The sequence below is a fragment of the Tamandua tetradactyla genome, chromosome 11, assembly GCF_023851605.1.
Source record: "Tamandua tetradactyla isolate mTamTet1 chromosome 11, mTamTet1.pri, whole genome shotgun sequence".
In the NCBI taxonomy this organism is placed as follows: domain Eukaryota; kingdom Metazoa; phylum Chordata; class Mammalia; order Pilosa; family Myrmecophagidae; genus Tamandua; species Tamandua tetradactyla.
In genome coordinates, this window is record NC_135337.1 from 89,372,136 (window position 1) to 89,399,833 (window position 27,698).

Here is a 27,698-nt window from a genome sequence, read left to right on the forward strand (position 1 = left end):
TATGGGAACAGGGACAAAAATTGGGTGTGGGCTGCAGTGGTCCAGCAAGCAGTGGCAGTGGCGTGGACCAGCATTGAGCTGGTGGTGGGGAGAAGCGGTCAGATTGAGGACATGTTCTGAATGTAGAACTGATCAATCTTGCTTGCAAACTGGGTGTAGGCTTCGAGAGAAAGACACGACTCCCCGAGGACCCCACAGCTGTTGGCATGGCAACTGGAAAAAACGGGTTTGCCATCAACTGAGATGGGAACTCAGGTTAGGAACTCAGTTTGGACGTGCTACATTTGAACTCTTTACTCGTGGGTAGAGATGTTGTACTCACCGCCAGGTATTTGGAATCTGAGGTTCAGGAAAGAAAATTCAGGGCAGGAGTTAGAAATGTGGGAGTCATCAGCCTGTACATGTTATTTAAAGCTATGAAACTGGCTGTAAACGAGCACAAAGGACAGATCCCAGGCCTCGCCTTTCATTTTTATAAATGCCGGGGAGATAAGGAGGAACCAGGAAATGAGACTGCAGTAAAGCAAGCCAGGGTAATGTAGAGCTCTGCACACCAAGTAAAGCAAGGGTTAAGGCATTTTGAGTGGGTGGAAAGTATCGATTGTGTCAACTGATGTCAATGGGTCAAATCAGATGAAGAATGAGATTCTACCATTGGGTTGAGTGGCACAGAGGTCTTTAGTGACGTTAGCCAGAGTTGATTTGGTGAAGAGGTGAAGGCAAAAAGTGACAGTCCTGGATTCAAGAGAAAAGAAAAGCAAAGGGTTATTGACAGTTCTTTTTAAAGAGTTTTGCTTTATATGATAGAGGGAGAAACATGACGTGGGAGCTAGCGGGGGGAAGTGGGGTTAAGAGATTTGTTTTCTTTTTTTAAGATGGAATTATGAACATCAGAACTTCTGTTGATAGCTATAACCCAGGAGGAAGGAAAAACATGATGATGCAGGAGAGAAAGAAAGGATGGGCAGGAGGGATGTCTCTCAATAGACGAGAGAAGGTGGCATTTGGTACACAAGTGAAAAACTTCACTTCGAATAGGAGCACACACAAATCATCTATAGAAACAAGAAGGAGGGCATTATATTGGAAATAAACGCTGGGGGTGGAGAGTAAATGTAATGATGGATGCTTGGGGAAGTTCTATTTTAATGCTTCTGTTTTCTTACAGTTTATCAAGGACAGGCTCATGAGCCACGAATCCTAATTTATTTAACAATTATCTGTGAACTGTTTACTTTCTACCAGGCAAGGTGTTGGGTGCTGGGGCTATGGCCGTCCACAAGGGCAAGGCTTAGCAGCTACTTTATTAGAAGTTAGAGTCCAGTGGAAGACACCAAACCCACACATGAGGTTGTTTCACAGCCGTCTGCAATGTTCAAATCAGGCATGATGTTCACCTCTTGCTCCACTCCACATTTACTGCCACATCTTTCTTCTTGCCAGATTTTAAATCTTTAGACCCCAGCCTATCCCAGACACCATTTGCCCCAACTTCCCCACACCACCACCATGATCCATTCCTACTTCATGGCCAACACTCTATCACTTGGGAAAGCCAGGTTTGAGTCGAGATTGTATCAATGGGCTTGTCTCCATGGCAACAGCCATGAATGAGCCAGGCAAGGTAACCCTGGAGATGGCATGAATGAGAAGTGGTCCGTTGCCATGGAGACATGCTGAATGGAAAGGCCCCCACGAGCAGGGCAGGGCTGCGTCATCAGGAGGAAACAGCATGAAGTTGGTGTGCCTATTTTTGACTCGGAGATACAAAAATACATTTTAATATAGCTCACGATCCCCCTCAATCTCTCCTCCCTGCCTCCCGCCCCGTTCCTCACCTTGCATCCTACAATTCAACCCAGGCTCACCAGGTATCCTTCAAACCCCTCAAGAATACCATGGGGGCTCTTTCTCCATTGCACGGCTCCCTCCCTGGGTTGAACAGCTACTGTCTTCCCTTTGGGGTGACGATATCCCCAAAAGTCATGAGCAGGTGATAAGAACGTGAAACAGTTGATAAACTGTGGACCAAGTGAGTTTGGGAAAAGGACGGGTTATGTCATTGGTTAAACCAGTTTCCTATCAAGAAACAGGAACAATCTGCTCGTTACACAGTTGGATATATACCTTTAGTAGCATGTGGAAAGAATCTAAAATCTTAGTGCCTGGGAAAGTATATTTGAAGAACTTTGACTCTCTGACACATTCTCAAGTTCATTCATTTGTTTGTTCATTGGTTCTTTTGTTCACTCAGCCATATTTAGTAAGTACTGTAATGTAAAGGGCTGGAAATGACTTGAATGTCCATCCATGAGGGACTATTAAATAAATTACGGTATGTCCATCCCGTGGGATGTTATGAAGGCATTAAGGAAGGAGGAAGCAGATCTCTTGGTGCCAATAACAGGTAATACTTATAGAGCACTTACTGAATACCAAAGGTACCGTTCTAAACACTTTGTGTGTGTTAACTCATTTAATCCTTATAACAAGCCTTTGCGGTGGGTTCTATCATCTCCCTATTTTACAGATGGGAAAATAAGAATACAAAATAAAGTATCATGGGAAAAAAGCAAGACATACAGCAGCTACCGTTTGCTTGTAAATGCATAAACCACCTCTAGAAGATTCCATAAGAAATTAGTGATTGAGTTTGTGATTTTAGAGGATGCCACAGGGACTCAGAGGTAGTTTCGGAAAGAAAACTTAGTCTCTATGGTAAACGTGCTGGGGTTTTTTCTGACTTTCGTGCCACGTAGGTTTATTATAATCCACAAAACTAAATGGAAAATCGTCATCAAGTACATACTGGGTGCAGTCACTCCTAGATCCTAGAGAGATTGAGTAAGCAAAATCTTTTTTTCTTGTGAGGAAACCGAGGCTCAGAGAAAAGTTAAGTGACTTGTCCAGGTAAGAGAGCTCAGATTCAAAATCTAGTTGCAGGATTTGTGCAGGAAAGAGAAGAAATGTGACTGGAGCTGTGTGTGGTCTCATATACACGTATGTGCGTGTGTGCGTGTGTGTGTGTGTGTATGTGTGTGTGGTGAGGGAAGAAGATAGCAAGAGAAGCATCTACAGAAGGTCAACAGACATCAGTCCTTGCTTCGAGGAATTTGAACATTATCCTTAAGGCACAAGGGAGCCATGAAAAAATTTAGACAAGGGGTGGACATGATCAGTTTTTTTTCTTTTTTTTTTTTATTAGAACAGTTGTAAGTTTACAGAAAAATCATGCAGGAAGTACAGGGATCTGGTATACCCTCCCCTCACACGTACAGTTTTCCCTATTCGTTAGTGTGGTACATTTATTACAACTGATGAAACAGTGTTATTATAATCATGCCGTTAGCTGTGGTCCATACTTTAGGGTCTCACTTTTTGGCTTGTGCCATGCTATGTTTTTTGGTTTTTGGTAACTATGCTAGTTTGAAATGGTTATGTGCCCCAGAAAAGCCAGGCTCTTTTAATCCTGTCTTATGAGTGCAAACTTATTGTGGGTGGGATCTTCTGATTAAGTTGTTTCCATGTAAATGTGGCTCCACCCATTCAAGGTGGGTCTTAATTGTTTAACTGGAGACATTAAAAGAGCTCATGGAGGGCGGGCCGCGGTGGCTCAGCGGGCAAAGTGCTTGCCTGCTATGCCGGAGGACCTCGGTTCGATTCCCGGCCCCAGCCCATGTAACAAAAAACGGAAAAACAAAATACAATAAAACAAGAAAATGTTTAAAGATGTTTCCCTTTCTTCCTTCCTTCCTTCCTTCTATCCTTCCTTCCTTCTCTCTGTCTTTCCTTTAAAAAAAAATTAAAAAAAAAAAAAAAGAGCTCATGGAGGGTAGCGGTGGCTCAGTGGCAGAGTTCTCCCCTGCCATATGGGAGACCCAAGTTCCATTCTCAGTCCATGTACTTCCCAAAAACAAACAAATGAGCAAAACAAACAAACATTCAACAAATGGTGCTACAATAATGGGATACTCACATGGAAAAATAATGAAATGTGACCCCGCCCTACAGCACACACAAAAAAATCTTAAAATTTCCCATTTTAATTGCTTTCAAATATACAATTCCGTGCTGTAAATTACATTCACAATGTTGTGCTACCATCACACCATCCATTGCCAAAACTCTTCCCTCACCCCAAACAGAAATTCTATGTCAATTAAACATTAATTTCCCATTCCCCCACCCCGCCCCAGCTCCTGGTAACTTGTATTCCAGATTCTGACCCTAAAAGTTTGCACTTTCTTAATTATTTTATATAAACGAGATCATACAATCTTTATCCTTCTGTGGCTGGTGTTTTTCACTCAGTGTAATGTCTTCAAGGATGAGAAATGCTCAGAGTCTTACGGAGACATTTCACCCTCGCTGCAGGGCTGGCAGCCTGGAACACAGGTGGACACACAAACCCACCCACCCCGTCTGCCCAGCTCAGACCCAAGTTGTGGACTGGGCCAAGGAGGCCAGCCGCATTCTGGGGCCAGGTGGTGGGCATCGAGTGTGCTGGCCCCTGGTCCTGCTCCAAGCCCAAATTGAAGCTGCCCCACTGAGTGTGGAGGGTCAGATTCCCTACTTTGTGCTTGTGGAAAGAGGGGCAACGAGTGGCCTTGAAGCCCCAGGGATGCCAGCGTGGGCAGTGGGGTGGGAAGGCAGCGCAGGGGAATCCTGACTCTGCCACCTCCTGGATGTGTGAGCCTGCGCGAATCGGCATCCCTCTCTGTGCCTCAGTTTCCTCATCTGTAAAAGGGGGCTGGTGATAGCTGACCTCGAGGGGGGGTTAGTATGGTAAAACTACGTAGAACACCAATAAAGCGGTGAGGATGGTAAGGACAGTGCATTACCAGACCGTCTGGGCTCAAACCAGCACTCCGTCTTGTGAGCTGTGTGACCTAGGGCAGGTTGCTGAACCTCTCTGGGCCTCATTGGTTCCATCAGTTCCATGAGGATCGTAGTACAACTACTTCACAGAATTATGGCGAGAACTAACTGAAATAATCCACATAAAGCTCTTAGAACAGTTCTGGCTCTTTGTAAGCACTCAATAAATAGTAGACTGTCAATAATAATAATATGTTTATATTATTACGATTACTAAAGGCCTCTCACTCCCTGCCCTGCTCCTCATCCTGCTGTTTTGCCAGTCTTCTTGGTGAGGAATGCCGCACGTTTCCCCCAAGAGTTGTGATGGGTAGCACTGAGGACCCAGGTATGATTTATCTCATTTTGAAAAGCACTGTGGAGTTGCCATAGATTGGATTAAATACCCCAGAAAAAAGCATATCCTGAATCTTAACCCATTCCTGCGGATGAGTTAAATAGGACCTAAATAGGGCTCTAAATAGGACCTTTGGGGATGTTCCTTTTAGCAAAGAGGTGGTCGAATGAGTTAGGGTGGATCATAATCCTGTTACCCAAGGACTTACACGGAAAGTCACAGCGGCAAAGCCACAGGGAAGCAAGAAGCTGGAAGCCAGCAGAACCCAGAGGAGAAAGGAGAAAAGGTTGTTGCATGCACTGGGCTGTTGTGGCCAGCCCATAACGCCACAGCTTTTGGCGGGTAAGCATCGCTTTGCTGATGCCTCGATTTTTGGACTTCCCCGTGCTGTGAGCCAATAAATTCCCATAGTTTGAGCTAACCCATGGTGCGGTGTTTGTTTTGGCAGCCGGGAAACTAAGACAGGAGCAGAACGTGCTTTGCAGTCTGGAAACATCACCGGGATGGCGTGGTATCTCAACAAATGCCAGGATCCTTTGGCCTGGCAGGCAGAGGGCATGGAAGGCAAGCCCTGGCTCCCGAATCTTAATGCTGTCTTTCCCTGCCCACCTTTGCTTTACTCCAGGCCATTTCCCCTCCTGTAAGGGACAGCCTGGGCCTCTTGCCACTTTCAGCTCTTCCCCGTGGAACACACGCCTGATGCTGTTATTTAAAAGTTAGCAATTGGCTCAATAGGCAGCCCTGATGGGCTTGTCATTAAGTACAGCGGGAGCCCTTGGAGGGTCTCCATTCACTCGTTCAATTTGTGACTCCCATTGTATTTTTCCCCAGGTGGCCGAGTGGCTGAATGCCCCACCCCACCCTTAAGCTTACTATGAACCTGTTCTGAATAGTAATGTATTTCATCCTTCCAACAACCCATTTTATAGGTGATGAGATGAGGGCACAGAGAGGTTAAGTTTTTGCCCCAAGATCACACAGCCAGGACTGAACACACATATCTCTCCATTTTTATATGTCATCAACTGCAATCATATTCATATCATACACAATATGGTGCACATCTTGCATATATATATATGCAAGAATATGCAAGTTTGAAATATATATATATATAAGTTGAATAAACAACTTTGTTTTGAGTTCCCTATGAAGAGTTAATTGACTGTATGATGTGGACTGAAATTAAGTCCGGGGGGGACCTGGACCCAGGGACCAAATACTCTAGGTTCAAATTCTGGCTCTCCAGAAGAATGAGTACCCTCTCTGAATCTGTACCTCATCTGTAAAAAGGGGGATACATGCGAATTTATATGGGTAAAGTGCTTCAAACAGTTCCTGACACAGAGCACATGCTCGATTCAAATCAACAAACATTTATTTGAGCACTTACTATACCCAGGCACTGTACCATGTGATTTGGGGATCCTGTGGGCCTTATGGACATTACTGAGGGCAGATTGTGACCAAGTACAGTAACTTTTTACAAGGCAGTAAGTCCTATAAAAATAGTAATGGTGGGTAAATGAAATGGGGAGTGTAGGGATAAGCCACATTTTACAGGGGAGAAAAAGTGCTTCCCAGAGATCTTGCCTGGAGGCACACAGCTGGGAAGTGGTAGAGTTGGGATTTGAACCCAGGTGATCCAGCTGCAGGCTCCAAGCTTTGTATAAATTCATTGTCTGAGTCCTGTGTTAGAAGTTGGCATCAGGGCCCAAATGTTGACGTAATTCAAGCAAGTCCAGTGAGAAACTGACCGCTTGGGAAACTGAGTCTCACTCCAATGTCCTGTCCCTGGGCCACCGTGACTCTCTGGGTCCCAATCCTTTTCATCAGTTTCTAGATCAGAATTTCTCAACCGCAATACTTCTGACACTTGGAGCCGCATCATTCCCTTTGGGAGGCTGGGGATGGAGGCGTGATGAGCTTCATGTTTAGCAGCATCCCTGCCCTCTACCCATTAGATGCAAGTAGCCCCACTCTCCACTAGTCCCGACAGCCAAAAATATCTCCACATTGTTTTCAAATGACCCCTGAAAGCCAAAATTGTCCCTGGTGGAGAGCCACTTTCCTGCACTGTTAAATACTTTCCTACAGTGCAGAGTGCATCTAGCAAACTGACTTTGAAATTGCCAACCTTGCAAAAAACAACACGGGGTTTCATAAAGTCAGCAAGCATGCTGGTGGCAAACTGCTAAAATCACACCTCGGACACTAATGGGACAATATGCCATCTAGTTAAAAATTGACAAGGATGGTGGTACCACAGACCCTTCAAAAGAGAATGGTTTGACCTAAAAAGGAACGAAGTTGGGTGCACGGGTGGTTCAGTGGTAGAATGCTCGCCTGCCATGCAGGAAACCCGGGTTCAATTCCCAGACCATGCACCTAAAATAAAATAAAATAAAATAAATAAGAAATGAAGTTCTAATCTATGCTACAACATGGATGAGCCTTGAAAACATCCAGCTCAGTGAAAGAAAAAGATGCAAAAGGCTGTATCGTATATGGTTCCATTTACACGAAATGTCTAGAAGTCTGCATTCATAGATGCAGACAGCGGGGTACAGGTTACTGGGGCTGGCGGGTAAGAGGAGTGGTGAAGAGGGGCTGTTTGCTGAATGGGTGCAGAGTTTCTGTTTGGGGTGATGCAACAGTTTTGATCATGGATAGGAGCACAGCATAGTGGGTGTCATTAATATTGAATTGGGCACTTAAAATTGGTTAAAAGACTAATTTTATGTTGTATGGATGTTACTGCAATTAAAACAAAGTTTAAGAAATAGAAAGGCTTGAATATCAAGAGATCAAAGAGAGGTATTTGGTGAAACCCTCGGAGAATTTGAAAATAAAAATAATGCCTGGGGGTGCCAGGATAGTTCAGTGGTAGAATTCTTGCCTGCCGTGTGGGAGACCTGGGTTCCATTCCCAGTCCATGCACTTCCCAAAAAGCCAACAAAAAGCAAAAAAAAAAAACAATTTTTTTCTCACATGGAAAAATAATGAAATGTAACTCTGCCATACAGCATATGAAAATAATGATGATAATTCCCTTCAAAAGGTGTGTTGCATGCAACGGTGAAAATGAACCTCGAGGACATTATGTTGAGTGAAATTAAGCCAGAAACAAAAGGACAAATATCGGATGGTCCCAGTAATAAGAATTAACTATAAAGACCAAACTCTGAGAATTACATCTGAGAGCATAGGTTATCGGGAGATAGAAAGAGGGCAGACATCAGGCAATTGATGCTTAAGGAGAACAGAATGTTTAATAAGGTTGGTTATAAAGGTTCAGAAATGAATAGCGCAATGCTATGTAATGCTAGCACAGTATTCTAAGTGTAGTTAACAAAAATGAATGTGAGTGTGGCTCAAAGAGAAAGACTGGGATCATGTATGTCACCAGAAGGAAAGCTAGGGGATAAAAACTGGGGCTGTATGTCTTGGCGAAACCTAGAGTGGACAATGAGGTGGTTAATTGTACAAACATAAGAAAGTTTGTACGTGAATTAGAACAGATGTCCGTCACTCCTACAAGGCGTTAGTAATGGGGTGGTACATGGGGAAAAAATACAACTAATGCAAACTAAGGTCTATGGTTAACAATAACATTGCAATATTCTTTCATTAATTGTAACAAAGGCAATATACCAAAGCTAAATGTCAATAATAGGGGGATATAAGAAGGGGGTATGAAATTCTTTTTTCTTTTTTTTCATAAGAAACAGGAATGTTCTCATATTGATTGTGGTGGTGAATGCATAACGATGAATTATAGCAGGAGCCATTGATTGTACACTTAGGATGGATTGTATGTTGTGTGAGTGAAACTTTTTTTTTTTAATTTATGCTGCGGAAGTCAAAAGTGAAGGGTTGGGGATATTATGTGCTATCGACAGTTTTGTAGGGAAACACATGCACACACGCACACACCTCTCCTTGAGTGTGCCAGGCGCCGTGGGGTGTTCAGTGAGGAGTTCAGAAAGCACTCATCAGCTTCTCCAGTTTTTATCATGTTCCTTTGGGCTGTGGCAGGAATTCTTGGATTAGTTTTTGTAACCGATACCAAATTGCCAACTTCTAGTGGATGTTAGCTGTGTCATCGTCCAAATGCTAGGAGTGGGTTCTTTTACCGTACCCATTTTAAAGATGCAGAGACTGAGACTCAAGGAGATTGACCGACTCCCTGAGAGCCACGCAGGTCGTATTTCTGGCCCAGCCAGGATTCAGACGCAGCCTGGCTCCAGGCACCATATTTTAGCCTCTAGACTGCACCGCTGCCCTGATCCCCCTCCCCTCACACACACTTCCAGAATCTTCTACACACTTCGCTCCACGGCTCTTTCCCAATGATTGTATGCAACATGGCTCCCAGCTTTTCCAATATTTTATGTACCACGACCACGTTGTGTGAATTCAGAGAGTTTGCACTCTGCAGAGGAAACGAAGCAAAAAGAGAGGGAGGGATGGCGGTTTCAGGTTGTTTGGGGCATGGTGAACAGACTGCCTTACATTAAGGAAGCAAGGAAGGAGATTCTTGGAGTTTGCAGAAAACTCTGGGTGCCTGCAGGTCTTTGTAAAATGAGAGAAAGAGGTGCGCTCATTAGAGGGTTTGGCTAACTGGCCTTGGGGTGGGAATTGGGGGACTTTTATCTACTAAGACAAAGAATGAAGTGACTCAGGTTTGCTTTGCTTCTCCTCACCCAAGCCGTGCTTTTCTCCCTTCTCATTTTTGGATCCGGACTTCTGCTGACTCATCTCTCCAAGCAAGAAAGGAGGAAGTCAGAATTGCTCATTGACCATTTTCTTTCTTGAGTGACTCAGCTGTGATTCACATTTTAATTAATGGAGGAGAAAAACCTGATCAGTCTAAAGGCATCTGTCCAATCATGCACGGTTATAATAAAAAAAGAAAAAAGAAAAAATCCTAGGTGGGATGCCCTGAATTAGACTATGCCTCGTTCCCTCCATTCGCCCTCCAAGTTCTGGGTCCCCAAGAGGGTGCCTCGAACTGGAGCAGCTTGTGTGAGCCCCCAGACAGTGTTCCTGCTGAGTTAGTCTGAGGTCAGGACAAGAAACGGAGGCTCCAGCCCTCGTGGGACAGAAAAGTTATCATGGGAATGTAATATTGCTTCCTGAGTTGGTCTTTGGCTGTAATCCCAGGCTCCAGCCTCGCCCCAACCCCCCGTCAGGACCTGAGATTTGTCGGAGCCGATGGCAGGGGCAGCTTCAGTGCCTCCTGTCTGCTCAGAGAGCAAGAAAAGTCCAGCTCATTGCCCTCGTCCCTTCCTGAGTGAGCACATCAGATCGTGTGCTCAGCACTTTTCATGAATGATTGCATTTAATCCTTACCTTGTCCCCAAGAAAAAAAAAAGAGAGAGAGAGAGCCTTTATTTTCTCTCCCCCTTCCTGGGAGGAATGTGAGGCTTGGGAACTTGCCCAGTGTAGACAATTAGTAAATAATTGTGCAGGCTGTAATCCCAGCCCCTTCCCACCCGAGGCCCGATGCTGTCATCTGCTATACTTCTTGTGTTTCATTCAGCTGAGAAAAGAAAAGGGAAGCTGACTGCTCATCCAGCTGATAGGTATCGAGCCCTGCTGTGTACCAGGCTCAGTCCTAGGCTCTTGGGGTCCAGCAGTTACCAAAAGAGACAAATCTGTGGCCTCAAAGGAGTTGACGTTTTAGCTGCAGAAGTGTATTAGATGTTAATGTATAGTTCAGTGTATGAGATAACCTCTGGGGGGGGAAAGCCCAATGCATGGAATTGCTCAAACATAATGGAAGTTTAGCTGTCACACATATATGATCCAAAATGGGTCCAAAATGAGTCCAAAATGAACATCAGGCAGCTCTCCTCCAAGCTTTATGTGTTGTGGCTTCTCATCTTCAACCTTTGGTTTCTGAGGTCTCTGTGTTCTTTGTACAAGGCTGGGAAATGGGGTCTGGTGAAGGGTCCAGGAAGAAGAGATGGAACCAGGCTCTGCTCCAGGGCCTCACTGAGAATCGAGCTCTAGATAGATAGAAAAATAAATAGATAGATGGTTGGAAAAATAGATGACAGAGTAGATGTTTTATTTCAGAGTATGAGCACTCTGCACCCCCAAGTGACAGCCTCCCATTCGTCCTACCCCTCAGTCCCTGGTAACCTCGAATCTACTTTCTGTCTCTCCAGACTTGATCTTTATCTAGAGATCTTGTGTAAATTGGATCATACGGTATCTGTCCCTTTGTGTCTGGCTTCTTTCCCTCGGCATCATGTTTTCAGCGTTCATCCAGGTCACGGCGTGTGTTAGAGTCCACTCCTTTTCATGGCCGAATGGTTTTCCGTTGCGTAGAGGGAGCACATTGTGTTCCTCCAGCCATCCGTTGATGGACACTTGGGTCTTTTGTGCCTTTGGGCTGTTGTGAATAATGCGGCAGTGAATGTTAGTGTGCAAGAATCTGTTTGAGTCACTGTTTTTCAGTTGTGTGGGTATCTGCCTCGGAGTGGCATTGCTGGGTCACATGGTGGTTCCATGTTTAACTTTTTTTAAGTGTTCTTTATTGTAAGATATAACATATTTACAAAGCAGAGAAAGAAAAAAAGCAATAATTTTCAAAGCACACTTCATAGGTTTAATTTTTTGAGGAACCGCCATGCTCCTTTGCACAGCAGCTGCCCCATTGATTCCTTTTGCTTCCTTCCACATCCTTCCTTAGAGCTTTAAGAGGTACCCTGTCTTCTTCCATTTCCTTCTCTTCTTCCATTTCCTTCTCTGTTGCTTGTGCTTCCTGTTCTATGGAATTGTTCCTTCCTTACAGCAGAGCTGGGTGAGAGTCTTGCAGAAAATGTTTCCCCAAATTGGAAGTCTTCAATAAAAAAGGGTAATGGAATATCCCTGCCCACTGAGGTGGGAAACCTAGAATCAAAACCTGCTTCCCCAGATGGAAGACCCTTTTCTCAGGAACCAAGAAGACTGGGAATGCTCCCGTAGGCAGGCTTCCTGGGCTGCCCGTACCTCCTACCTCAGTTAGTCGGGGACCCAGAGAGGAGACAGAGCTCACCCCCAGCTAGTTCCAATGAAAAGCATGTCATGAAGAGATGCCTTAGAGATGGGGGTCAGGTTCAGAAAAAAAAAAAAAGATATATAGAGGCCACCTGAGGGAACCACTCCTACCCGTGCATCCCTGGAACCCAGTGAGAAGTAGAACCACGTGGACAGACCTGCTATCGGAGCACAGCAGAGCATAGGGGAGAAATACTCCTACCCTCTCCAGCCCCCAGTCTCCAGCTGGTGCCACCATAAGCCAGACACAACCAGGAAGCAGCTTGCAAGGGCGTCTGAGAGGTGGGGTCCACAAGAATGGACCTGGGGGTGGGGTGGCAAATGGGGAGCAGCCAGTCTCCCCTGTATGTGATCTAGCTGCACACCCAAGATTATCGAATCCGCTCTGTAAATACAACCAGAGAGCTGCCCGCCCAGTAAGGAGCCACTGCAAACTCATTAGAATGAGAAATTTGGTTGCCCAGTTGCATCGGCCATAGTTCGAAGGCCCACCAGCCCCATGGATATGGGACAGCTCAGAATAGAGTGTTTCCATTACGCAGAAGGTTTAACTGGACGGCGCAGCTCTAGGGTCCCCTGAGCCCGTACAGGTGGTGTGATGGAGGAGAGAGGACTCGGGGGGACAACGTGATGAACCGCAAGGAAGACGGTCTTTTGCCAGAATCTGTTAGGGTTTTTTTTTTTTCAGTTGTGAAAATATACATAAAACATAAACTTCCCATCTCAGCTACTCCCGAGCACACCATTCAGTGGAATTAATTACACTCGTCAAATTGTTCTCTGCTCACCACCATTCATGGTCAGAACTTCCCCATCTCCCCACCCAGAAACCCTGCACCCACTAAGCATTCACTCCCTACCCTCCCACCCCTGCCCCTGGTAGCCTGTACTCTACTTTCTGTCTCTGTGAGTTTGCATATTCTAGCTAGCCCGCATAAGTGGAATCGAACAATATCTGTCCCTTTGTGTCTGACTCATTTCAACTCAACATAAAGCCTTCAAGCTTCATCTGTGTTACAGCAGATTTCACAACTTCATTCCCTTTTTTTTTATTGTATGCTATTGTACGGTGAGGGTCACATTTCATTCCTTTCCCATGTGAGTATTGTCCCATTTATTGCAGCACCATTTGTTGAATTTTTGTTTGTTTGCTTGCTTGTTTGGTTTTTGGGGAAGTACACAGGCTGGGAATCGAACCCAGGTCTCCCCGATGGCAGGTGAGAATTTTACCATGGAATTATACTTGCACATCAACTTCCTTCCTTTGTAGGGTTGAATAATATCCCGTTGCATGGTTGGGCCACGTTTAGTTTATCCATTTACCTGACGATGGACGGTTGGGTTGTTTCCACCTTTGGGTGATTGTGAAATAATGCCACTATGAACATGAGCATATAAATACCCGATTCCCTGCTTTCATCTTCTTTTCGGTACATACCTAGGAGTACAATTGCTAGGTCATAGGATAGTTCTATGTTTAACTTTTTGAGGAAATGCCAAACTGTTTCCCACAGCAGCTGTACCATTTTGCATTTCCACCAACACATGAGGGTTCCAGTTTCTTCACATCTGTGCCAACGCTTGTTGTTGTCTGTCTTGTTTTATTTTATGGCCATCCCAGTAGGCTGGCAGGGGCTTTTATGAACTCCCTCCCTTTAACTTTCCTTGGGACCATCACCTCCATTTTATAAACATGTTTTATCATGAAATATATATACAGAGAAGCAATAAATTTCAAAGTGCATTGTAACAAGTGGTTAGAGAACAGATTTCAGAGACTGGTATGGGTTACAGTCTGCGATCTTAGGTTTTTCCTTCTAGCTGCTCCAAGACACTGGAGACTAAAAGAAATATCAATGTAATGATTCAGCAGTCATACTCATTTGTTAAGCCCTGTCTTCTCATTATAACTCCTCCTTCTTTGATCCTTCTCCCAATCTTTAGAGGTATTTTGGGCTATACCCATTCTAACTTTTACTTGTAGGAAAGGGGTATCAACAATAATGGCATAGAGAGATGGAACTAGTTGATGTTCTGGAGGAGAGGCTGGGCCCTCTGGGTTTCAGGACTTATCTGGCCTAGGAACCATCTGGAAGTTGTAGGTTTCTAGAAAGTCATCTTAGTGTGTGAAACTTTTGTAGAATCTCAGATAAAGCCCTAGGTGTTCTTTAGGGTTACAGGAGTGGGGTTGGTTGGGGGTTGGCCAACCATGTTTTTCAGCCATATCTAGCTGAAGCTTGTGTACGAGTAACCTCCAGGATGGGCTCTCAAGTCTATTTGAACTTTCTTCACCACTGAAATTTTATTTTGTTACATTTATTTTCCCCTTTTGATCAGGAAGGTGTTGTTGATCCCACGGTGCCAGGGCCAGGCCCACCCCTGGGAGTCATATCCCACATTTCCAGGGAGACTTTCACCTCTGGATCTCATGTCCCATGTAGTGGGAAGGGTAATGGTTTTCCTTGTAGAGTTGGGCTTAGGGAGAGGGAGACCACATCTGAGCAACAAAAGAAGTTTTCTGGAAGTAACTATCCATACATTAGTTTTGCTTGTTTTTGAAATTTTTTTTTTTTCATCACTCACCAACCTGGGAGGGGGATGAGGCACACAACTTGGTGAGATTAGGTTAAAACAACGCTTCAAGGGATTGTAGATAGCAGGGCCACCCTACTTTCCCATTCCAGAGACAGCATTGCCTGGAGTTGGGCAGTGTGCAACCTGTGCAACTGTGCTGCTGGCCCTGCTGGAAAAGGAGTCAGTATGGAATTCTGTGAATAGCATCATGCAAAAGTGTCCCAATGACTGTTTCTGATTCTCTTGTGAGCCCTGATCATACCACTCCTCGATAGCTTCTTAGCAAAAGTCCTTCATTTTGTCCTGTGGAGGGCTTACATAAGCTGGCTCCTTACTATCTGTCTTTTTTTTTTTTTTAAGAGAAGTTATGGGTTTACAGAGCAATCCTGCATAAGATCCAGGATCCCCACACACCACCCTATTATTAACACTTGCGTGGATGTGGTACCGTCATTCCAGTTGATGAAAGTCTTTGGTTATTATACTGCACTACTAATTGTATTCCAAGGTTTGACTTAGGGTTCACCAGTCCCACGGAATTCTTAAAATTTTATTTTAAACACGTGGAATTGCACAGCTCAGTCTCTCTGGCGCCTTTCCCTGGACGTGTCTGTGGGATTCTTCCATGTTGGTCCTGGACAAGCGGTAGATTGTTCATTCTCTTTGCTGTGTGTATTGTATTGCCTGTTTATCTGTTTTACCGAAGATGAGCATTTGGGTAAGTTTCCACGTTTGGGGCTGTTACAGAGAGAGCTGCCTTGAACTCTGCCCAACACAAAGGCCACGGTGCACATTTCTCCAGATGTTCCTAAGGGTGGAATTTCTGGGTCATAGGGTTAAGAACCTGTTCAGCTACAGTGGAAACTGCCTAACAATGTTCCTGGGTAGTTAGACCAATTTAAACTCTCACCAGCTGTATGTGAGAGGCATCCAAAACACTGTCTGAGAGTGAAATTGGAAATGCTTCCCACTTCCCCCAAGCTTTACTCCCTCAAACGTCTCTTTTGGACCTTCAAGCACTCTTTCTCCATTGACAGCCTTGCCTTTTGATCACAAACTTAGATAAATCTCTACTGGGGAGACACCCCACTTCTCCCCATTCCTCCAGCAGCAAGATTACATTCCTTCTCTCTTCATTCCAGTCTTTTAGGGTGAGGTTTCCTTTCCACAGCCTCCTTCAGTCCTTGTATAATGAGCGTCTCCAGCACTCCCTGACCCTCTAACCTCCAAAGCCAGCAGCTGTCCACCTCTTGAGGTCCCTGGGGGCAGCGAGACTTCCCAAGCTCCCGGACTTTTCTAGAATCATTTACCTCTGCACCTTCTGGGATTTTTGCATCTGTTCCTGCCCTTTTTATTTAAGAAAACACTGCGCTTTAAGAGGGCTTCAGGAGCCACCGAAAATAGAAGCGTGTCCTTTTGCTCAATCCTCTGTTTAAAAAGGCAAATAGAAAAGAACTGCTCTACAGGTGAGAGAGCATAAGAGGCCCTAATGTGAGTGATAAGAACTTAACATTAAGAGGAGAAAATGTGGACACATATCTGTGCAGCCCGGGGGGAATGGGGTGGGACTCCTTAAACAGAACTTTGAAAGCACAAACTGTGAGGCCAAAGTATAAGATTACATTGAATCTTATACATTGGTTCATGGAATGTTCCATGATTTTTACTTCCATTTTTTAAAATCTTTGTAAAAACACAAATAGGAAAAAACTAACATTCTGTTCAAATAAAGACACAATGGATATAGTTCAGGAATCCAGATTCCAGCTCCACCATTTGTTATGAATCGTTGGGCAAGTTCCTGAAACCCTCGGTAAAATGGAGATAATAAAATCCCTTCCCCCATGGGCTTGTCTTAAATGAATTGGCATGGTATGGATTTAGAATCATGGTAAGAACTAAAGTAGTGTTTTTTTGAGTCGTGGATAGAATGGTAGAAAAGAATCTGACCAGGGAGTAATATCTAACTACTAACCCTTTATGATAGACCCTAGCTACTTGCGACTATTTTTAATATAAATGAATTAAAACTAATTAGAATTTAAAGTTCAGTCCTAACTTGCGCCAGCCACATTCCAACATGGCTACCATATTGGACAGCACAGATAGAAGGCATGTGCTAATCAAGGTTTTACAAGGGAATGTCTTCACATCAACAAAAATAACCCAGCAATTGCAATAGGAAAATGGGCAAAAATGTGTGACAAGGCAGATTAAGGAAGAGAAGTTGGGAATGCTATAAGCATCCAACATGGAGCTCAAAACCTGTTCTCAGGGAAAGATGGAAATTAAAATGATGAGTCTTTCATACTGGAAAAAAGTGAGAATGGTGGGTGAGCCAAGGGTTAGAGAGGGGTAAATGTAAGCGCAGAGGAATCTCCTATATGGTGCCTGTAGCAGTGGCCAGGGTGTTTACCCTCAAGGGACATCTGAAGCCTTTAAACTGATTAAGTCAAAACTCACCAGCATGTGGATTTCCAGGCACGCTTATCAGGGCAGGGATGAGTATGTTCACTCCAATTCCACTGACTAAATTAAATGTTGCATCAGTTCCTTTTGGGGGAGAAGAATAAAACTTAGGGTGTGGGGATACAAGAGAAGGAAGGGAAGGAGGGAAGGAAGAAGGAGCATTTCACATGCTGGATGGCCACCTCAGTTCCAAGGTGAATTCAAGCCTCCAGTTGAAGGTAAATCCCTTCTTCCGCCCAGCCATCCTCATTTTTTAAAAAATATTTTTATTGAGAAATCTTCACACACTATACAGTCCATTCAAAGTATACAATCAGTGGCTCACAACGACATCATATAGTTGTGTATTCTTCACCATGATCATTTTTAGAGTATTTGCATCACTCCAGAAAAAGAAATAAAAAGACAAAAGAAAAAATCCATACATTCCATACTCCTTCTCCCTCTCATTGAACACTAGTATTGCAATCTACTCAATTATTATACTCCTTATCCCTCCCCCCCATTATTTACTTTTTGTCCTTATTTTTTTACTCATCTGTCCATACTCTGGATAAAAGGAGCATCAGACACAAGGTTTTCACAATCACACGGTCACATTGTAAAAGCTATATAGTTACACAATCATCTTCAAGAATCGAGGCTACTGGAACACAGCTCAACAATTTCAGGTACTTCCCTCTAGCCACTCCAATATACCATCAACTAAAAAGGGATATTTGTATAATGCCTAAGAATAACCTCCAGGATAACCTCTCGGCTGTTTGAGATCTTTCAGCCACTGACACTTTATTTTGCCTCATTTCTCTCTTCCCCCTTTTGGTCAAGAAGCCAGCCATCTTCTTTTGTATAGACACAAAAACATCTGGCCACATTGGCTCAGCAGGCAGGGTTCTCACCTGCCATGCCAGAATCTGGGTTTGATTCCCAGTGCCTGCCCTTGCAATAAAAACAAAAGACAAACAAACAAAACATCTGGTCTAAGAAGAGCTGAGTTGTTTCTCATGATGCAACCATCAAGTGTCTATTTCTTGGAAACATTCAGAATTCTTTGACTCTGATGAGCATGTTAACTGGGTCATGTGCTCCATGCTGCATTGCAAGGAACCCTACAAAGAGTGACTGTTGGGCATTTTCTGCCTCTTTGTTGGAGGTGGGCTCTACGGGCAGAGAGGGGATGGGGTGACTTTTGGATAGACAACCATCAGTGTCTTTCAAGATTCTTTTTCCAGTACCTCTTCTACCCAGCCTTCCATCTCCTCTAGACTATACTTCATTAGTTATGTCTATGCTTTCCTACATCTTTACTTCTCCCTCATTCATTCATTCAACAAACATTTATTCAACACCTACTGTATGCCAGGCACAGTTTTAGGTACTGAAGATACTGCTGTGAACACAAGAGGCAAAAATGTCTGCCCTAGTGAGCAGCGCTGTCCAGTAGTACTTTCTGGAATTATTAGAATACTCTGTTGAGCACTTGAGATGCAGCAAGTGCATCTGAGGAACTGAACATTCCATTTCTTTTCATTTAAATAGTTACATTTGGCTAGTACAACTCTAAAGGCCAAAGGATGCATCATCGACTTCTCTCCCATGGCATATAAATATACTCAATTCTCTCCCACCCTCAACATCCCCTCAGCTCATAGCCAGGCTCACGGCCCCAACTCCTCCACTCTTGTTCTCTCTCAGCCATCAGCAGCTTGCCTTTTCTCCTTGCCTCCCTGTAACAAAACTCCCCGGGGACTTGAATGCCTCACATGATGGGTGATCTTCATTCTTTACGTTTTGACTCATCTCTGTGCTGTCTTAGCTACCTGTGGCTGCTGTAACAAAGTATCACAAACTGGATAACTTAAAACAGTAGAAATATATTGTTTCTATTGCAAAGATCTGGAGACTAGAAGTCCCAAGACACGACATCAACAGTGCCAGTGCTCTCTCTGAAACCTGGAGAGGGGAATCCTCCCTTGCCTCTCCCAGCTTCTTCGTGTTTGCCAGAGGTTCTTGGCATTCTTTGATTCGTAGGCGCATCACTCCACTCCCAGCCTCTGTTTTCCCATGGCCTTCTCCCCATGTCTCTGTGGCTCTTCTCTCCTTCTTATGAAGACACCAGTCATATTGGATTGAGAGCCCACCCTGCCCCAGTTTGATCTCATTATCCCTTAACTAATTCCATCTGCAGTGATCTTGTTTTCAAATAAGTTCGCATTCTGAAGACCTAGGGGTTAGGTCATCACCATGTCATTTTGGGAGGATGCAAGTCAACACGTAACAGAGGCCAATGATTTCTGCTTTCTTGAAACTCTAAATTGGCCCCCTCTCTGCTGCATCCCCACCTGGGTGTCTTCATCTTTTTTCACGAATCCCTTCCCCAGTGTTCCATTCAGAGCCTTCCTCTTTTTTCACTTGACTCATCAACCCTGGGCTCTCTGGCCCACAACCACGTCCTTCATTACTCCTTACTTATTCAGTCACCAGATATTTAATTGAGTACCTGCTAGGCCACAAAAGGTGCCACAAATGACACACACACAAAAAAGGTCTCTGCCCTCTTGGAGCTGACATTCTAGAAGAGGAGATGAATAATAAATATAAATGAATAAACAATACAATTCCAGAGAATGAGGGGGAAGCATCTCCTTAGCTAGAGTGGCTGGGAAGAAGGGAATATGTGAGCTGTGACCTCAAGGATTTGAAGAAGTCGACTGTGCAAAAAGGGAGAGAGTGGAGAGGGTGGAGGCAAGTACTCATCACAGAAGGAACAACCGATATGACGGCCCCAAGGTGGGAAGGTGTTTTTCCTATTGGCAAAACAGAAAGAAAGTTGGGGTGACCATAGTATGGTGAGAGCCAAGATCACAGCGGTCAGCAAGGGTTGTGGTAAAGAGGTCATGACAAAGAATTTGGATTCTGTTCTAACCCTGGGGGAAACCACTAGAAGGTTTTCTCTAGGGGGTTAGCATCTCAAACTCAACTCAATGGAGCTCCTCCTCTCCGCCCCTGGTGGACCCTTTCCTCTATTTTCCCCTTCTCAATTGACAGCAACTCAATCCTCAAGCCAAAATCACTGGAGCCACCCACAACTCTTTTCTCTCACCCCATGCTCAAATGTTTCAAAGACCTTACTGGCTGCCACATTGATCTTTGAGTGCTTCTCACCGCCTGACATACTATGCATTTTTTCCATTGCCTGCTGGGTTTGTGGCTGTACCCCCAAGCCCTAGCAGAATTCCTGGCACATAGTAGGGACTCAATAAACACCAGTTGGATGAGTGAATGAACCAGGAGGCCATTCTTTGCTTCCATCTCTCTCTTTTAAAAATTTTTTTGGGTAACATATATATCATTAAATTTGTCATTTCAACCATTTTTAAGTGTACACTTCAGTGGTATTAATTACATTCATACTTCTGTGCTACCCTCATCACTGTCCATTTCTAAAACTTTTTCAATGCCCCAAACTGAAACTCTATACCTAGTAAACAGTAACTCTCCACTGTCCACTCTCACCACAGCCTTGGTAGCCTCTAATTTACTTTCTACCTCTATGAATTTGCGTATTCTAATTTTCTCATATGAATGAGCTCATACAATATTTGTCCTTTTGTGTCGGATGTCTTTCATTCAACATAATGTCTTCAGGCTTCATCCATGTTAAAGTTTGAATTAAATCAAAACATTATTCCTTTTTACAGCTGAATAATATTCCCTTACAGGGCTATGCCATATTTTGTTTATCCATTCGTCTGTTGATGGACACTTGGGTTGCTTCCACCTTTTGGCTATTGTGAATAAGGCTGCAATGAAACTTGGTGTATATCTGAGTCCATGTTTTTCATTCTTTTGGGGAACTCTCAAAAGAAGGTGGGGGTGTACCTATCTCCTTACACCCATTGCCTCTGACTTCCAGGAATGGAATTGCTGAGTTATATGGTAATTCTATGTGTTACTTTTTTGGGGGGGAGGGGGTGCATCATGTAGGAATTGAACCAGGGTCTTCTGTATGTAAGGCAAGCATTCTACCACTGAACCACCCGTGCACCCCCTTTGTGTGTTACTCTTTGAGGAACCACCTTCCTTCTCTTTCTTCCCCATTATTGCCTCCACCACCTCTAGCTACGCATATGAGGCAGTGAAGCATGACAGTTGAGAATTGAGGTTCTGGAAACCTGTGGTCCTGGCTTCAAGCTCATCCACAGCGGCATGGCCCTCCCACCCTGAGTCGTTAACTGTCTCAGCATTTAGTCTCCTCCTCTGTAAAATGGGACTCATGTTGCCTCCCGTTGAGATGCGGGAGGGATTTGATAAGATGAGGCAACTTCCGGGTACATGGCAATCAACGGCAGCTATATATAAATTGGTCCCTCCTTTGTACACCCACTAGCTTTGTCCTAGTTCCAGCCCTCATTATGCTGGCCTGCTCCTGTGGCTCCCTTTAACTCCTGCCTCCATCACCACCAATCTGTCCTTTCAGCTGTCAGGGTTGTCTCCCCAATGCCAGCCTTAATCATGTCCCTCTGCTCCTCTGAAACCTTAAGTGACTCCTCAGTGCCCACGGGATCAAGCCCCTCTCCTTGGCTCATTGCCCAGCCCTCCTCATCCCTCCACAGGTCGCACACCCAAAGTGATGATGCCCTTTGCCGCTGCAGCCAAAACCTTCTCCCACCTCCCTTCACCTCTTCATTGCTTCCCATCCTTCCAGGGAGGGGTCCCAAAGATCGGACCTCTTGGGTGTTGGCTGGGATTGCTCAAGGCAGGTGGGAAATCAGATTATCTTCACTTCTGAGGCTCGGGAGGTTAAGAAATTTAGCAGCAGTCGTAGGGCGTGAAAGCACAGGTCTGGGATTTGACTTGAAGTCTGGACATCTGACTCTGTGTGCTACCGTCCATCCACCCATCTGCAGTCATTTGCTCCTCAATCATGCATCCTGCAGGGCTGGGTCTGGAGGGACTTGTCCTTGAATCTCTTGTCCCCTTAATTGTTGGTCCCCCAGAGGATAAGGTTGGGTTTATCCCATTGTTATCATTATGACCAGCACCACCTCTCTGTCCAGCAGCATTATCCCTCATCTGGACCAGTGCCATTGCCTCCTCCCCAGTGTCCTGGCTTCCTCTCGCACACCCCTCTTCCAGCCACAGGAGTTTATTTTAATCCAAGTCAGATCCCCTCCTTCCTTTGCTTAGAACCCTCCGTGGCTCCCACTTCACTCAGAGCAAAAGCCAAAGTCCCCCCTGAAGCCCACAAAGCCCTGCATGAGCTTCCCCATCACCCCTGCCCTCATCTTCCCCACTTACCCCTCGTTTACTCTGTCCAGACACACCGGCCTCCTCTCTGTCCCTCAAATTCACCAGGTGTGGTCCAGCCCCAGGGCCTTTGCATGGCTGGTTCCCCTGCCCCGAGAGTTTCCCACACCTGCCTTCCCAGGGTGGGAAGTGCAAATATGTACTTCCTTCCTTCAAGTCTTAACTCAGATATCATTCTCTGCCCTTCCCCCACGCCACATGTGACTGCTGAGCACTTGAGTGGAGAGGCATTGTAAGTGTAGACTGCTACACATCAAAGACCAGTCCAAAGAAAACAACATAAAATATCGTAGTAATGGTCTTTCATATTGATTACCTGCTGAATTGATACTGCCTTGGATAAACTGGGCAAAGTAAAACATGACAATTATTTTCACCTGTTCATTTACATTTTTAATGCAGCTACTAGAAAATTTTTAATGTCATAGGTGGCTCGCGTTACATTTCTGCTGGGCAGTACTGGTCTGGACATTTGATGTAAACATCACCGCTTCCCTCACCCAGCCCCATGCCACGACACTCCCCTCCGCTCTTCCCTGCTTTGCTTCTCTCCTTGGTACACGTCACCTCTGACTTCCAGCATATTTATCGGATTTATTCTTAGTCTTCTTCATGCAGGCACAGGTCCCTTGTGTCCCCAGCGCCCAGGGCAGAGCCCCGCACATTGTAGGTGCGTCATTTAATGTTTGTGAAACAATTAAATGCCTGCAGTTTGCACTCCACCCCCTAACCAACAGCTTTTCCCATCAGCCAAGAGGGAAGAACGTAAAGTGCCAGGAATGCAATGGTGGTCTTTGAGACAGAGTTCGAGGAACCTAAATGAATATCAGAAAATTGGTGGTAGGGGGAGAGAGAATCAGAGAAAAATCACGTTCCGCGTTCTTCGGGGTCGTATCACATCCCCCCACCTCCTGGTGTCCAGCTTCATGGCACACCCTCTCCGTCCACATCCCAGCCAGGCTGCCATCTCAGTTCCCATCTCAGGTCATCCGTGCAAACCATCACTTCAGCCTGGAAACTTCTTCCCCCACTAACCTCAATGACCCCTCCTCATCTGTGAGATCAGACTAGCTAACCACCGGCTGCTGTGTGCCCTCAACCTGCTTATCTTCCCGGCACCCTCTGAGAATGCATCACACCTGTGACCATTTCATTCGTAGCGTGTGCAGGCACACCTTGGAGATGTTGCAAAATAGCTCAATACATCGAGTCACATGATTTTTTTTTTGTTTCCCAGGGCATATAAAAGTTATGTTTACAGTCGATTGTAGTCTATTAAATGTGCCTTATGTCTTTAAAAAAAAACAATGTACACACCGTAATTAAAATATGATACAGAGACACGAAATGAGTACATGCCGCTGGAAATAAAAACGCCAATAGACTTTTCAACGCAGGGTTGCCGTAAACTTCCGATTTGTAAAAAATGCAATGTCTGCAAAACACAATAAAGCAAAATGCAATAGAGCAAGGCATGACTGTTTTTATTAGTTAAGTCCTGTCTTCCGTGCCAGCACCGTAGGGCAAGAGTAAATTCACATGCTGCTCTGGCCAGCATGGAGGAAATAATCAGTTGCTCAGATTTTTGCCAGTTCAAACCAACATACTCATAGGTGCTCCAGAAATTGCCTTGCAAAAGAGTCAGGGGTGCTGAGTGTCTGTGTTTGGGGTGCCCCAGAAGCAGACTCTGAAACAAGCACTCAAGTGCATGCAGTTCTTACCTAGGAGGTGATGCCGGGAAGTGTTGGTACAGGATAGCAAAATGACTCAGAAGGGTGAGTCTTCGAGGAAGTTATTTCTGTGGGCACTTGGGCTCAGTTGCACTGGAAACCCATGTAGAATTCGCTCCTTCGAGAGATCCAAAATGAGGGCAAGGGAGCTGGGGTAGTGGTCCACCGACTCCTGTCCATCAGGTTGAGGGCTACTGCTTAGGCTGGATCATTCCCCAGCCTGCCATGGCATCAGAGAAAACCCTTGTGCAAGGAGATTCAGCTGCCTCTTGGCCTCAGGCTGATGTGGGAAAGTCTGACCTCTTGGACAGCACACCAAGATTATTCTCCACGGTCATCCTCTCCTTAACCTCAGAGCCCTCCATGTATTGGCATTTCTTGTCCATCACCTGTAGCTCTGATAACAAGCTCTTCTCTTGACTTGTGCCGTGACAGCTCACAGATAGCACTTACCTCTGAAATGCTTCAGGAACAGGCCTGGGAAGTTCCCTGGTCTTCCTTCCCATGAAGAGGCTCTTGAGTCCTTTGTCTTGCCATTCTTGGACAAAGGAGGTCTGTCTTGGTTCCTCAGAGCTGCTATGATAGATACCACACAATGGATTGGCTTAAACAACAGGCATTTATTGTTTTACGATTCCAGAGGCTCAAAGACTTGCTTTCTCCCAGGGTAGGTAGCCTTCTGTTGCTGGTTGGCCACAATCCTTGGGTTTCCTTGGGATTCCCATCACGTGGGGATGTTGTCTCTTTTCTCTTCTGGATTCCTCTTGACTTCCAGTGTCCATCTCCTCCCTCTGGCTTTCTCTCTCATGTCTAAATTCCTTCTGCTTATAAAGGATCCCATTTCAGGTTAAGACCCAACCTCATTTAATTGGGCCACACCTCAACTAAAAGTACCATCTTCAAGAGATCCTAAAGACACTGGGTTCACTCCCACGGGAATGTGGATACGATTAAGAGCACATCTAAACTGGGGTAATCGCAAGGTCACAGGACAGGGTCTTCACTGGAGGGTTTCTACATTCTTCTTGCCTATTGAAAATGACTCTTGTTCACTTCCATTTATAACAGTGACTTCTTGCATAGCATATATGTAACCTAAAATTTCCCATCTTAACCACTTTCAAGTGTACCATTCACTGCTGCTAATCACACTTAGTGTTGAAGCTACCTTCACCACCATCCGTGACAAAACTTTTCCATCACCCCAAACAGGAACTCTGCATCCGTTAAGCAATAACTCCCCATTCCCCCCTCATTCCCGGTCCCCCAGCCCCTAGTAACCTGTATCTACCAGCAGTCTTTATGAATATGCTTATTCTAGGTATTTCATATCATGGAATCATACGGTATTTTTCCTTTTTTAAAAGAGTGACTTTGGACACAAGGCTTGAGTCTTAGCCACCTTTTAGGGCTGATCCATTCTAGGCCACGTCAACAAGTCACACTGTTTAGGATTTCTTTTATTTTTGAGTAGCTTAGTGCGCTTGCAGTGTGCCAGGCACTGTCTGAGCACTTCACAGGCTCATTTAACCCTCTCCACCCTTTGAGGAATCGGTACACTTTTTATACCCATTATGCAAAAGAGGAAACTGAGGCACGGAGAGAGGAAAGTGATTTACCCTAGGTTAGGTCACCCAGCTTGGAAGTGGCAGAGCTGGGACGTGACCCTGGGCCTCTGGGCTCTTAATCTGACCTGCTTTTCTGCCAGTTGGTAAAGAGCTGTTACCCCTGAACCCCCAAAGGGACCCCATCATCCCAGCTCCTTCCACAGATCCAGTACTCCCCACAATCCACCTTGATTGCTGGAGGCCGCAGCACCTGTGCTGTAAGGAAGCATCTGTTCTCATCCCAAAGAAACCAACATTTATTGAGCGTCAACCTTATACCTGCTTTGGGTCTTCGTAGATCATCTTTTATCCCATGAGATACACGCTATTAACACCACTTTACAGATGGTGAAACTGAGGGCCAGCGATGCAAAGTCACCCAGCCAATAAATAACATCAGGCCTCAAGCCCTCCCCCCTGCCCCCCTAAATGTCTGACCCCAAAACCCACCCTCTGTCTCCCGTTTTGGCTTCTTTTTTCCAGCATCCTGGCAACAGTCGGGACGGAGTTTGACTTACGGACGCTGAGGGCCGTTCGAGTGCTGCGGCCGCTCAAGCTGGTGTCTGGAATTCCAAGTGCGTGAGTTTCCCACCCTGGTAAGGGGTTTGTTCGGAGGTCCTGGGAACCCCAGTTTCCCCTCTCCCAAGACCTTTCCCAGCCTCTCTCAAGGCAACTTCCTCTTGAGGGGCAGCTCCCCAGAGAACTACCAGGCACCTGAATGCAGATCCATGGGAGCTCCCAAAAGCAAGCCAGGTGCCTCACCTGTCACACCAGCACCCATTTATTGAGCACTTACTGTATATCAGGAACCACTGCCTCCTCCAGTACTTCTGACCCTCTGAAGTTGATTGTGCCAAGAGCTCCATTTTACAGAAGGTGAAACTAAGGCTCACAAAGGCTGATTTAACCAGAGTCACGTGTCTGAGAAGTAGCAGAGCAAGGAGTAAACCCAAGTGTGACCCCGAGCCGAGATGATAATGATGTCAGCCAATAAATGGCCATGATCATTTATTGAGTACCTACTGTATGCCAGGCACTGTAGAAAGAACTTTCCATATATTATCTTACTTCCTCCTCACAATCACCCAACAAGCCCATATTACAGATGAGAAAGCTGAGGCTCGGAGAGGTTAAATTATTCATTCTTGCAGCTTGATAGCAGTGAGCTCCAAAGTTCATCCTCATTCCATGCTGCTTTCTCACTCTCCAGGAATGCTTCTGCTTCACCTTTTGGGGGCAGTTGCAACGTGCAGTATCAGGATTAGGTATAAATTCAGTTGCAAAATTTAAAAAAAAAATATATATATATACACACACACACAAATATATATATATGCATATATATATATATAAATGTATGTACACACACACATATAGGAACAAACAAGCAAAACAAGGCTGGTTTTTCTCTGTCCTACTGCCTCCATTAATAAGGACAATATTAATGATAATTTATAAAACACTTACTACGTGCCAGGCACTAAGTATTTTCCATTTTTGAACCTCATTAACCTCACAACAAGCCTACAAGGCAGGTTCTGCCATTGGCGCTAGTTTATATTTTCTTTGCTCTGTCCTTCAGGTTCATAGCCATCCAGGTTTAAAGACAAGTGTTTTCCAGATGCCCATCAATGGGGTCTTTTTATAGAAAGAAAACATTTCTACTCAGGCCCCTGTAAGGACCCAGCAAGTGCCTGCAGTATATTAAATTAAGAGTCCTCCCAAAACTAATCCTAGTAAAAG

General features: G+C 44.9%; 1 protein-coding gene across 1 annotated transcript in view; it reads left to right on the top strand.

Moving 5' to 3' along the window:
- CACNA1A (calcium voltage-gated channel subunit alpha1 A) overlaps positions 1-27,698 on the top strand; it is a 303,811-nt gene that overhangs the window by 153,977 nt on the left and 122,136 nt on the right. The window contains 1 exon segment of the mRNA XM_077119400.1: positions 26,439-26,530. Within this exon segment, the coding sequence (XP_076975515.1) occupies positions 26,439-26,530 (92 nt within the window).